Here is a 13,852-nt window from a genome sequence, read left to right as displayed (position 1 = left end):
ACAATTAAAAATACACAATTTTTGGTAAACTTTGAGTCGCGATAGCGAACGTTTCGAGTTTATTATAATAATAATTTACATGTAACGTTGTTGTTTTGGCCGAATATCATAATAATGATTGATGAAAAGTACAAGAGTTTCAGAGATAATTTATATGAGTGATCGAACAACTACCAGAAATACGTGAAGAAAAAGAGGAGAAAAAAAAACAAAATCTTATGAACTAGTACAACACTTTACCGCACTCTTGTACAAGGGCCCAGTTTACATATGTACATTACACAAATCGTACTATAAGAAGGCACTTCCCCTTCTGGCACCTAAATTTACGATAAGAAATAACATGATTGCAGAGTCTACGAAGTCCTAGCATGCCGTGTTGTGGAGTTTTCTTTTTTTGTTTCCGTTTTTAATTTTCACTGTTTCTTCATGAGCAACGTGTTTGTTTCTCATTTGTCATTTATTTTATTTTTAATTTTCTGCCCATTATCGAAAATATATGCACTATCATCACGTCTCGTAGCATTTAGCAGAACGTCCCAGGTTACGCGGTCAATAATGTACACTCAAATTTAAGATCGAATTTTCATCAGACTTTCTCATTGAATTACTGAAGCATAAGAAGTGTCAATTTACATTCGCCTAATTTGTAGAACGTGAGATCTTTTATGAATCGATCTCCACGAGCCTTTTTTGTTTTTCGTAATTTGGTTTTGAAATCGAATAGAGAAATCAGCTCAAAAATGCATGTTCGCAAATGAGCTTAGAATCAAGTTTTGAAACGGTTGGCCAAAATGAGAATGGCATCTCCGTTTTGTGGAAAATTTTATGCGCCATCATATCGATTCTAAGTACTTTCTCAAATCTTGAATCGTGTTCATAATGTGAACGGTCTAACAGCGCGGATTCGTCTTTTTGATTATCAATAATTCATTGAGAACAATCCGACCTGAAAACCTAGATTTTGTACGAGTAATGTGGTCGTGAAGTTAAAATGATTATCGATTTAATCTGGGACATTCTGCATAGTAATTACTGTCAACGACAACTGAGCAATTGTGGAATTGAGGGTGTAATCGTCAAATATTGAGGCATTTTTTTCAACTTAATTTACACATATGTATATAAATAATGGTATTTATTCGGAGATTTTGTGTCCCCATTTTTATTATGTATACAATGTACATGAGATAAAGTCTGATCGTTGATAAATTCGTAAGTTTCGTTTTGCTCAATAGGGAGTTTAATTGTTGTGTAAAAAAGAAAAAATAATTTATTTTTAACGAGTTTGAAGTTTAAAAAAGAAAAACAACTAAGCACAAAGGTGGAAGCTTTCTCTGGGGTGATGTTGAACGAGGGAAAAATACATCTACGGTTTGTACTATTAAATGGTGGAAGATAATTGAATATGGAGCCGCAAGCCAAACAGGGCTACGTCTACGTTATAGAATAAACAGTTTCAAATTACGTCACAACAACAACAACAACAAAAAAGTTCAATACTGTGATAGTCCAATCATTCAAGTTTTCTTCTACAGAAGATTTTACAAGCGTGTTTGTTTTTCAAATAATAAGCGATAGATCATAGCTCGTAATAAGTGGGAAAAGTTTTTATTATTCTATTCATTACTCGAAAGAACGAATTGTATTAATAAAATTGGGCAAGAACATCTAAAAAAAAATCGAAATTATATGACACTGATTATAATAAATAATACCAATATTGAAAATAGGAATAATAAACTGCAAATAACGCGAACATAAAGAGCATCATCTTACAACAGTGTCGTGATTTTATAGCCGACGTTTTTGTTTTAAATTAAGCAGAATATGCTGCTAAAATGGCAGTAGTTCGAGATGACTATACAATGAGTGCTAGTTTAAACGAGTGCATTTTTATATTTCTATGATGAAGCGAATCTCACTTTTAAATGTTCTGATACCTCCAGAGTCATAAAAAAAAAGTGCATTTGTTGAATTATTCGCGATTCATTTATGTTCTGTGTCTAATATGAAAACAAAAATCTGCCTATCCTTTATGCATAAAGCGTGCATTTCTATGATGGATCGAATAATTGGATTTCCAAAGAAGAAATTGCGTAACCTGAAAGGACAGAGATGTTTTCATGAAAATTTTACTACTATTTAATTAGTGATACGAAAAATGGTAATTGAAATGATGAAAACAGAGTCCAATATGCAAGAGAAAAAAGATATTCGATGAGATAAATGATATCTATCAAAAATGTTGGAATTTTTTCGGGTAATTCTGATATCTCGCCAGCTTATTCCCCTTATACATCGTAATGAATATATATGAGATTATAAATAACAGAAAAATCGAAAATTGAAAAATTTTTCAGGGACGCAATCGCTTCAATACAGCTCGAATAAGAGGCTTTCGATTCAATTTTCTTGAACAAATATGGTTTTTGAACGTTAATGACGAGTTGTGGCCTGAAAATACTTTCACTATTTCACAGGGGAGGTAGGGTTGTGCTACGAAAAAATTATCTGAGTCCTCCCCTTTCAATTGTTCTCGTTTTAATTAGTAATTGATCGTCCGGTTCCACGATGATTTGTAAACCGATCGCGCAAATATACGGATTAACTATTACGCCACTAAGCCAGCATCCTTTGCCATACTGTGGAAAGTACTGTTCGGTTTGGCGAGCAATACTTCGGGCGAGTCAAATTCACTGATGTACCCTCTGTCGAGGACAATGACCCTAAAGACAGAAAATCAAAAATTAAATGAGGAAGCCTCCCTTGAGATTTAATTTAAAATTAACGATTGAGGAAGCAAATAGATGGAGTTTGATCAGTGACTCGTGTCCAGTCCCCAACCTCTGAAATTATCAAAGTTTCGAGCTTACCGGTCCGAGTCGAGGATAGTGTTGAGTCTGTGTGCGATCGTGAGGACTGTACAATCTTTAAATTCTTGTCGTATCGTTCTTTGAATGAGATCGTCCGTTTCCAGATCTACAGCTGCCGTAGCTTCGTCAAGAATGAGTATTTTCGTTTTTCTGAGTAAAGCCCTTGCGAGACAGATTAATTGACGTTGACCGACACTCAAGTTTTCTCCCCCTTCGGAAATTGCGTGCGACAAACCAGTCGGAAGGCCTAAGAAAAAAAAGTTGATTAAACACGTGAAAGTTCAAAATCCTATGAAATACCAGCAAGTTTTGGGGGCTACGATGGGAAAATCAGTAGATCATTCTATTGACTAATACAACGAGAGATAACAACATGCATGGGATTACATGACTTAGACATTTCTCGTACCGGTCGTCCCAACCATTTGCAGTTTTCGAGAGACACCACCTTCGGGGTAATTATTTTATTCGTTTATTGTTTCAATAAAACTTACATTTTCGCATGGTCAACAATAACGAAGAAAAACCATGAATGGTATTCCAAAATTTTTGCCAGAAAACAAAGTACGAAGTTGATTAGTTTTCGACAGTTTCATCGGAATGCAATTTTCAGGAATTACCACAGAAATAAAACATACAATTGTTGAATTTCTTCCCATAAGTCAATAATACATCGTCGTCAAGAAATTTCAGATTCATTTGAATTACTCCAAATGAATGATTTATTGTTCCAATATAAAAATTAATGTCCAAAATTACTATTTGTTTGGGCAGTTGCGTTATGCTAGCCTCTTCGCAACTGTTTTTACTCTCAAATTTATCGATGACAATGTATCGTTAGTTATGGAAAAGAATCTGCCACTGCGTTCTGCAGTTACGCTTCTATAGCGGCGAATCGATTCAAAACTGTGGTTTGAAAAGATTCTAGTGAAATGAAATTGAATTTTTCTCAATCAGTCAGGTCGAATGTCGGTTGTAAATTTAACTTACTTTTGACAAATGCCTTGAGATGGGCGTGCTCCAGAGCTCTCCAAATTTCGTCGTCAGTATGACGATCGAAGGGATCCAAATTAAGTCTCAAAGTTCCGGAGAACAGGACTGGATCTTGAGGTATAATCGTAAGTCGTGATCTAAGAGCGTGAAGACCAAGCTTCGAGATATCGACACCGTCAATAGTGATTTGACCGTTGGAAGCTTCGATTATCCTGAAGAGGGAGAGAGTCAACGAAGATTTTCCGGCCCCGGTTCTTCCCACAATGCCAATTTTTTCACCACCTTTCACCGAGAAACTAAGTCCGTTTAGAACGAGATCCAATCCTTCTCTGTAACGAACTTTGAAATCATGGAACTCCACGCGACCCTCCGAAGGCCAATCCTTTGGTGGTGTCGTTTCAACTATTTCCCACGCTGCTTCCTGTGGTGTTTCGCCATATTCCTTTATCCTCTCGACTGCTACGATGTTCGTTTCTACGTCTGACGTCATTCGGACCAACCAATTCAATGTTTGCGTTATCTGAATCAAAACGTCACAGTTAAGTGCCGAAAATGAATTTTTTGGTTCTTCATTCTCGAGGAGCCGTTAATTTTTACACACCGAAGCTCGAAATCCTCGATACATTGGTCAAAAAATATCATTTTACATTTTCGAGTGGGTTATAAATTAATCTGTTTATGGACTCAATAATATTCAATATTCAATCAATAAGTGTGCGGAGTGTGCTATCAGTAATAAGTATAATTCGTAAGTTCAAAGTACTTACTTGAAGGGCGTAACTGACGGATAAGCCGACGAGACCAGCGCTCATCGTTTCTCGTCCTAAAACGGCGAACAGTGCCGCGAAGAAAATGATGAAATTACCCATCATTTCGAGTCGAATCGCCAGCCACCTTGAAAAAGACATGAAACTTATAGTTGCGTTTTGGGACTGAAATTTTTAATTAAATTACCTGTTCGCAATGATACTCGGATAGTAACAAACTTGATTGAAGTCAACCCGGTTCTCCGACTCGAGAATGAATCGTTCTTGTACTCCATACGCTCTGATCGTTTGCGCGCCTGTAGGAAATCAACGAATTTAGAGTACGTTCGTAATCTTAACTAAAAATAAATTGAGAAAATTTTTCCCAAATCAATATTTTGCTCAGACTTTAAAAAAATTGTCATACGAACCTGTAACGGATTCCCCGAAGTGGGAGTAGATCGGTGACCTCGAGACAGATTCGAGGCGTTTGAGCTGTCGGGATGTTGCGACGTAGAAGCGTTGTATAAAGTAATAAATAACGCCGATCGGTAAAATAACCGAGATAAATACCGGTGTGCTGAAGCTTATGACCACGAGAGTGGCAATGACCTGAAAAAATAAGGATAAAAAAAATGAGCATTGATTCAAGTGATGGGACATCATCGTTGTTCACATCGATGACGTTAAATTGAGGAATCGATGAAAATACATAAAAAATAAGAAAAATTCTGTTAGAACGTTGAAGTTTCTCGCAACACATATCAAGAAGCCAAAACGAATCACAAGCAGCAGAAGTGTGTGACAAAAATATTCACCAATGACCCATGCAAATGTATTCGATCGAAAACGAAACACTTTTTTTTTATATTTAGCGACAGGCCCACCAACACACGTACATGTACCTCTCAATCACCAACTCAATTCACATACGTACAAACAGATATAAATTTATTCGTGTCGACACCAAGTTATCAATATTTTACTTCAGGAGTACAGTGGTTCTGGAGAATTCTCCAAATTCCAGGACGGTCCTTTGATTGTTTAGAACGGAAGAGCAGCGTTTACGCTCGGAGATCCTTAGCTTCGATGTCCCCTCGATTGAATATGAAATCAAACTTGGTCGAGCACATGGACAAAATATTCGACATCTAACGTTTTTGAGCTTTTTCAACGAACCATTTTATACGTCGGATCTTGTAAAACCCCAGAAAATCAGCAATCATTACAAAAACAATGTTTTTCTTTTAAATTTATTTATTCTGCAACTCTCGAGCCCATTGTTATCGAACAAAGGCAAAACCAAAGTCAGTTTCGCGTTCCAGCTGCAAATCGTTAGATCGTCTGGGCTCGGGATCATTATTGGTTGCATCAAAGATAAAAGCAAGAATAAAGAAACAATTTGAGACAAAAACAACAGATGACCCCCATCGATTCTTGGTTGTTTTATGATGATGCTCGTTTTTCTGTAGTTTCACAAGCGACTTGAACGCTCGATTCTCGAACGATTGAAATCCTTGAAACACAAAATTTTTCATTTTATTTAGAGTGTCGCTGAAAGTGACTACAATTTTTATCTATTTGTAGGTATGTGTGCATAAAAGAGAACCCCATCAGCCAACATTTCCATACAAACATCCATAAGCTCTAAGCGTCTAGTTCGGATGCAAATACGTCGACATACTTTGACACTTCTTCAATTATTTACAGGTTAATGGATGGAGAAGAGTAGACGATGCATCATCCTAAAGTAACTTCTCTGGAAAAAAAATCAATTAAACTGTAGACGAACTGTTGGCGTTTTCTAGAAATGCAGAAACGAAGGTTCGTACGGAGAAATAAGCAAATGGTGAGATTCAACTATCAAGTAATTGGTTGTGACAATTCAAGAAGTTCGACGCTACGATTACAATCAAGGGTCGACTTTTCCGATACATTTTTTTTTCAAAGCATCGGTAGACTATACATTTTTTTCGAACGAATAAATGAATGGATTTTCAATGAATAAACGCATCTCGAATTTTTTCGACTCGAGCACTGATTTATGTGAAATCAATTGTGGGATAGAATGGAACTGGGTGAGTGAGATTCGCACGCATGAAGTAATTGAAGAGCGCAGGACTGCAGCACAGTAATCGTCAACGTTCGGAATTGGAGAAATATAAAAAAATAACTACCACAAAAATCAGCTGTTATCGTGGACGAAGACAACGAATTCTAAATCAATAGGGAATCACATTGAAAAAAACTTCGATCCACCGCTTTCGGCTTCGAATTTCTTCGACGCGTTTATTCATTTGGGAGAGTCAGGAAACGGGGCAAAGGTTCCGACGAGCAAACGTCGAGAATTCGGGCTACAAAAATGGGAACCGAAGCACTCGTGAAAAAGAGTGATAACATTTGACAGCGATAACTGGGAACGGGTCGACAACTGAATTCTCGTAAAATATCGGTTATAATAACTGCTTACGACTATCCCCAGTTGACACCGCTTCGTGTACTTTAGAGGAGAGTTCTATAGTAGTACAAAGATACAGGGAGCCTGGGAACGTTATCAGCTTCGCAGGTTCGTCTACAATATACAATAATTCAATCTTAAACTAACGAGCTACCGGATGCAATTCGATAAGGTGGTAAAAGGTGACAAACAAAATCAACAACTACTGTTATTATGTTAATTCGAAGGATAATTAAAAGAAATATAACGAAAATACGCTTAGAGGGGAAGCGCAAAGCTAGGAAGGATCCGCGAATAAGAGGATAAATTTGGTTCAGTGCCGAAGTAATTCAGTCTCGTATGCAATCTTCTCACTTTTTTTTCGAAAAAATATAACAAAATTTTAATCCTTTTTTCCATTTTTCCTTCATATTAACGGAATAAAAAAAACGATATATAAATATGTGTATATATTTTCTCCCATCGTGAGAAACGAGCGGTGTGTGTTTTCTTGCGAAAAAAATTACCTCGTACAGGCAATAGATGCTATCGGAAATTTGCTGGGGAAGCGATGTGTCCAGCACGTCGACATCTTTAGCAAACCTGGAGATAATGCGACCAGTGGGAGTCGTATCAAAGAAGGTCAAGGGAGCACGCATCACCCCTCGGAGCATCAGTACGTGCATCTGGCGCGCAGCCAGCCAGCACCCCAGCTGTGGTGCCAAATCGCAGAAAAAACTCGCCACCGCTACAACATCAGAGACGGGGTCAACGATCATTTTTCGCGGGCTTATTTCCTTTCGGTCGATCTCTTTTTCAGTTAAGCCACTGCTGAGCTATTTCGATGACGAAACAACACCGGGCCACGTCTAAATATCCTTCTCCACATACGCGGCGAATCGAGCCTTCTCCTTTGGAGTTGGCTCTGGACCAAAATATCTCGTAACGATATATTCACCGATGAAATGTCCAAGGGACGAGAAAATATTTTCGTCGAATTTCTGATTTTGGTCTGGGTTCAATCGCCTCGGGGTTTTGTCCGGTTCGATTGTCGTTGGATTGAAATTTTTAATAAAATACGACGTTCGTCATATTATCGTGGTCCACGATTCGATTTCTCAGTAAAATCCCATTGACTCGACTCCATTTCCGTTGCATTGATTCATCGGTATGTCAGAGTGTTCATTTTACTTCTGCAAATCAGGAATTAGGACTGATCCCTTGAGAATCACATCGTTGGATATTCCGTCACTGAATATTTTTGTCCGGTTATACTTGTCAGGATATTTAGACACGTGACCGACGAAAAATTCCGCTCTATTTTTCGCACTTTTGCTTTTATATTCCCGATAGATCTGAAAATCGTTGAAAATAAATTGGAACAATTTTGAATAAATATAAATAGTTTAAATTTTCGGATCGAGTGATTCAAAGGTCGGCGATAGGCCAGAAGTATCGATGTTCGTTGAACCGTCCAATGCTTTGATAAACGAGGAGTTTTCTGTGTACCGACGACAAATTCCGGATTTTCAAATGGAGTGGGGGAAAAATCATTGTTCGAAATGAGCCTTCTTTTTAGGTCGAGTTGAACGGTGGAATAACGACTTGGGGGGATGATCGTGTCTTGACGAAATCAAGAGATTTTTCTGGGAAACATTTGTCTGACGCTCTCTTTTTCTTCCCTTTTACTTGCTCATGTTTGGTCGTCGATTTTGCGTTTGCCGGGATGTTGCTAAATTCACGCTATGCGAGGGGGTGAAGTTTGCTGTGGCATGCATTATTGTGGTCGTTATGGTGAGATGGCGATGACAGATGCTTTGAAATAAGAGAGAAAACGAAAGACGCAGATGGTAGCAAGACAACATACGACAAAACTACAGGCGAAATGAGCTCATTAGCACTGTTAGAAAAATGAGTATAAAACGGTTTCGAATATTGCCTCGTTGGAATGCAGCGAGAGGCCAATCAAATTGCCAATTCTCGAGATCTTACGTCATTTTTCGGTGGATTCACTTGCTCCATTCCGAAGGCTGTCTCACCGTAAATTGCTGCATTCCAATGATGCAAACATCAACACCGTAAGAAAAGTAATCAAGAGACGAAACGTATTTACAAAGAAATTCCAAACTAGTTGAACAACAAATCTACGACGTAACATTCACAAGCGTACAATTCATTTTCCATCTGTGTTTTTATGCAGGTCACGTGGTTTAATTTTTCTATCGTAATTGTAAGGAACGTCAACTCTTCACGTACGGAGACTCTCTCAGTGCTCGTATTATTCGAGAGCTTCGTTAGAAAATTCCTCTCAATTATCGACAACTTTGAAGGCCTGGATGCGAATTTTTGACATTTTGGAATCTCTATTTTGTCGATTCAATATTCTGGTTACACGAATCTCATTATTTTTCGTGTGTCATAGTTAAAAATTTCTTTTTTCATTTGTTTCGAGATGGTCTAAGAAGTTTGACGACTCTGCTGAGTGTAGATTTTGACATACTCTTGAAATAAACGGAGAAAAGTGTGAGCTTGTGCTGTCCGTACGTGAGGAGTTAGGCGCCGTGAAACTGAGGTGACGAATTGGTGAGGTTTTGATGGTGTTGATGAGCCATGTTGCCCTATGTTATTGTTCAAATAAAACGACGAATGTTCTGCTGTTGAGACAAAAAAGGGATTTGCACGATCGTGTTTGTTGCGAAGAGCGTTTAATCCATGTTCGTTTCCTCCCTGGCATGTGAAAACTTTGTTAAACGAAGGTGAATTGAAAATCTTCGAATTCGGTAGATAAGATAATAATTCCAAATTAAATGACATTTGTCCAATAAAAATGCTGAACTAAGGAGAGCTGAAGAATAACAAATAAATAAATAAATAAATAAAACAGAAGAAGAAAAAGAAGAAAAAGCAAAACCCTTCGTAAATATTGAGAGAAAATTTGAACTTCTAAGCTCTGTTTACACGCCCCCACACACACACACACATATTTAATACATAAACATTTATGGTAATACCAACACACAAATTAGACTCATAAATACGGTTCATTCTAACAGAGTTGAATTTCCGGCAAATGTGATTTTCAGGACGTCTCGTATTCAGAACACAAGAGAAAATTAAAAAAAAAAATGTAAGTGTAAACATGAAAAACTCATGAAGTTGTTCACCAAATGCCCAGAAATACCATTCGCCAAAAATGCTTTCTCGTTCAATCGAATATCCCCTATTTATATCATCATTAAACTCCCATTTATTAGATACAATGAGAACGATGCACGAAAAACTGAATAGACGATATCACATTAATGTATGTAGAAGATAAGAGGTGTTTTAATGAAATGTTGAACCTTCCCCGATCGTGAGCTTACCCTAAACAAACCGGGTAACCATTGTGTAATTGACATCGGTAGCTTTGAGTCCATTGTATCGACATCAGCACTGAAACGGCTTAGTATACGACCGATCGGGACGGTGTCGAAGAAGGACATAGGTCCGCGCAACACGTTGTGCAAAGCTTCGCGCAGCAACGATGCCGATGATCTCAGCGTACCAACGTTTACCGACAGTGAGGCAATAAACACGCTTAATACTGTAACAATAATACTCTTCAAGTCGGACTGTACGAAGAATGTAAAGGAAGGAAAAACATTGACCAACAAATCACGAATATGCTTCAACACCATTTTCTATCGTTTTTCTTCTTTTTTTTCAATTTAACGTCTCGCGTTGTAGAGATAGCTAAAATAATAGGCGAATGAGATGATTCGTGGAGATCTGGTAGCCTCTTTTGCCAATAGCAATTCGCACGAACGATCCGTCGAAATTTTTTGAAATTATTTATTAAATTTTGTTATACGTTATCCTCGAGAACTTTATATAAAAAACAGATCGACGACGAGAAACTTTGACTGCACATCAAAAAAGGTATGCATGATTTTATCATTATCAATTTTACAATGAAAAATGGTGTAATTTAATAAAATTTGTTGTTACAGCTCTTCCTAAAGGTTCTAAAAATCTTCCTTGAAATTTTCGTTATTTGCAAATCAGATATTGCGAGAGTGCAGACTTTTTTTCATCGCTATTTTCCACGAACGTTCGTCTGTTTTCTCGATAAAATTCGTGGACGAAAAGCCTGTGACGACGATCAATTTAGAAAAAAAGCTTCGTAATGAGATCCCATTTTTCCCAATTCTTTTCAATTGATTATGTTAATAATGACAAGTTTTTTTGAAATTTTTTTATATGCGGAAGGATAAATCAAAATTGTTTGAAAAACAGATGCTACAGAAACAATTATTTAATAACTCATTAGCATTATGATTTTTAGCTGCCTGTAAAACGTGACGTTAAACTCTAAAAGTGTTTGAGACAAAACTTGAGCCAATATCGATACTTGAAACCAGTCACATAAGTGCATCGAAATTCGATGCATCGAACTTCGAATGAACATGCAGAACAAAAGTATTTTAGAGTTTATCAGTGAAAGCTTCTGCTTATCTAAAATTTGGAAAATTTGACACTCATGTGATTAGTCTGCGTCAGATATTAAACCTCAACGTTGAAAACACGTGTTTTGTAAGCTATTCCTAAAATAATTCGAGAACATTGATACACGAGTAAATAGAATGATGAGAATTAAGATTTTTGGTTAAATCGTGTTTCTATAAGTGAATGATCATGGCACGTATTCGTAGATTTCCATTGCTCACGCAATAAGAGTGTCCTTCTTTGAACTGCATCTCGTTACGTTGAGCTACGTTCGTACATAATTTTCCAATTTTTAAAAATCACCATCGAAAATGATACAAGCATTATTCACTCCGGGCAAGCGTTCATGTCATTTTTTCGAAGCAGCAAAACTTATCGGTACCAAACGAACTCGGTACACTCGACCAAAGCTTATTTGGCTCGATTGCTCTTGGTTCCTCGTTTCGAAACATCAACGTTTGCCCACGGAGAGAATCGAAACTGTAAAATTACGACAGGCACTAGGAAGCGGAGGAAACTCGATGCGAGAGCTTTTGATTTTCAAGAAAATTCGCATTTTCTCGTTCGAATCAGTTTCCCAACTTTGTTGCTGTCACAGTAATTCTCAATGACGATTCGATACGCGTTGCTTCACTCGTTAATGACACGTGGCTTGAAAATGAGGCAAAATGCTTACATTCTGAGAAACATGTACATCGACGATACGTAGAATAACGTGAGAATGTACAGGAAGCACTAAAGTCGATTTAAAGATTATGTGATTTACATGAAAAAGTAAAATTTCAGGGTTTTTCCTGCACATTACAGTTATGATTGGAACGATTGTTATTACGATTCGATATGTCTCAGCGAGGATGTCGATGATGGGTAACGAGCTCCGAACTATGAACATCCGAGTTCTTGGAAATCGAAACATTCCTAGTCACTTGAAACGGGGACGTTTGACCGTCGCGTTCGTAATTTTCCACAAGGACGTCGAAAATATTCGTTCGTAAAATCCTAAATGCTGTTAGGATCGAACATTTTGCAATTTCAATTTTCGATAGGGACGAATCTGCAGATCACATGGAATGGTGCCTGACTGAAAGGTCAGGAGCTGCGATCGAGTCGATCTCGAGAGAACCTATGCCAAGTTACCACCGCACATATGTCCTGAGAACACGATAGGGAAACACTGACTGAGATTTCCGAACGATCTCCATCAACTGTCGTTCGAATTCCAGGACGAGAAATCTTTGATAGCCAAACAATGAAAGTGCGAAGAATTCGTAGGTGGAAAACTCCTCAGATTCGATTAAAAATGTTCTATATTCCATGAATGGGACTACCTGGGCGTCACACTAAAACCTCGAATCACGATGAAAGAAGAGATTTTTGGATTCCTGCGACAATTAGAAATCACCATTTTTTTCGTTAGCTTATCAGTACTCCAATGAGAAAAACAATTCGTCGATTTCCAGTCATTCGGAGATTAAGCAGGTAGTGTGAAAACAATGATGCAAAATTGAAGCATAATTTTTTGATTGAACGGTTATTGTAACATCGAAAAAGCTGAGTGCTCGAGGCTCAAAGTTTGGCAAAACATCGAGCAACGTTTACCAGAACGTTTCCAATGTTAACCCCGAAAGAAGTGCATTCACCGATGAGATTTGTGTCTTCAGAAAATACAAAGCATTTATCAAAGTTGGGATCTTCCGAGCACGAGGTTCTTCTGAAAGCTTGCACAGGTGATTTTGCACACACTTGCATCTGTATTGACCCCGAAGCAATAACTGTGCTTTATTACAACGAGTAATGAACACAAACGAGAATATAAAGTTACACAAAAATTCCAATATTACTCTATCCAACGTATTAAAACGTGTGGGACACATGAAATAAGTTTAATTCGTACCGAGGTCATCGTCTGGAGGCAAGAACGAATCTGCATAGGCAGTAAGTTATCAACGACATCGACGTCTTTTGAAAAACGATTAAGTATCCGTCCGCTCGGTGTACCATCGAAAAACGACATGGGGTTTCGCAGAACGTGGACCAATAAGAATTCAAACAATCGCACCGAAGCCCGGATCGATCCAAGGGCGACACACATCGATATCGCACATACCATTATCCCTGAAAATTTGAGGTTCATCATGACAATTGCATAGAACGTGGGCATTCACCTAAAAAGGTAGAATTAATCATCAATTTCTAATTTTCTTTTCTCTTCTCAATATATTATCGGATGTTCTACGAATCAAGGCGTTTGTCGGACCGCCACAAGGGAATCGACGATTTCAGGGTTTGGATACTCGTCGACTATAATAATA

General features: G+C 37.8%; 1 protein-coding gene across 13 annotated transcripts in view; it reads right to left on the bottom strand.

The window, feature by feature from the left end:
* Positions 1-18: 18 nt before the first annotated feature.
* The window catches only part of MRP (Multidrug-Resistance like Protein 1), a 32,714-nt gene continuing 18,880 nt past the window's right edge, over positions 19-13,852 (bottom strand). For 3 of the 13 annotated variants that reach the window (XM_043414669.1, XM_043414670.1, XM_043414671.1), the window contains 8 exons: positions 10,418-10,638; positions 5,047-5,227; positions 4,824-4,932; positions 4,637-4,763; positions 3,867-4,389; positions 3,286-3,324; positions 2,877-3,123; positions 19-2,729 (listed from right to left, as the gene is read on the bottom strand). In XM_043414669.1, coding sequence (XP_043270604.1) covers positions 2,615-2,729; positions 2,877-3,123; positions 3,286-3,324; positions 3,867-4,389; positions 4,637-4,763; positions 4,824-4,932; positions 5,047-5,227; positions 10,418-10,638 — 1,562 coding nt within the window. In that variant the 3' untranslated portion in view covers positions 19-2,614. The other 10 variants (XM_043414675.1, XM_043414677.1, XM_043414674.1 and 7 more) reach the window with 8 other exon arrangements.

This window comes from Venturia canescens, chromosome 3, assembly GCF_019457755.1.
Source record: "Venturia canescens isolate UGA chromosome 3, ASM1945775v1, whole genome shotgun sequence".
Lineage (NCBI taxonomy): Eukaryota > Metazoa > Arthropoda > Insecta > Hymenoptera > Ichneumonidae > Venturia > Venturia canescens.
Note: the sequence above shows the minus strand (reverse complement) of the source record. Positions and strands in the feature narration are given on the sequence as shown.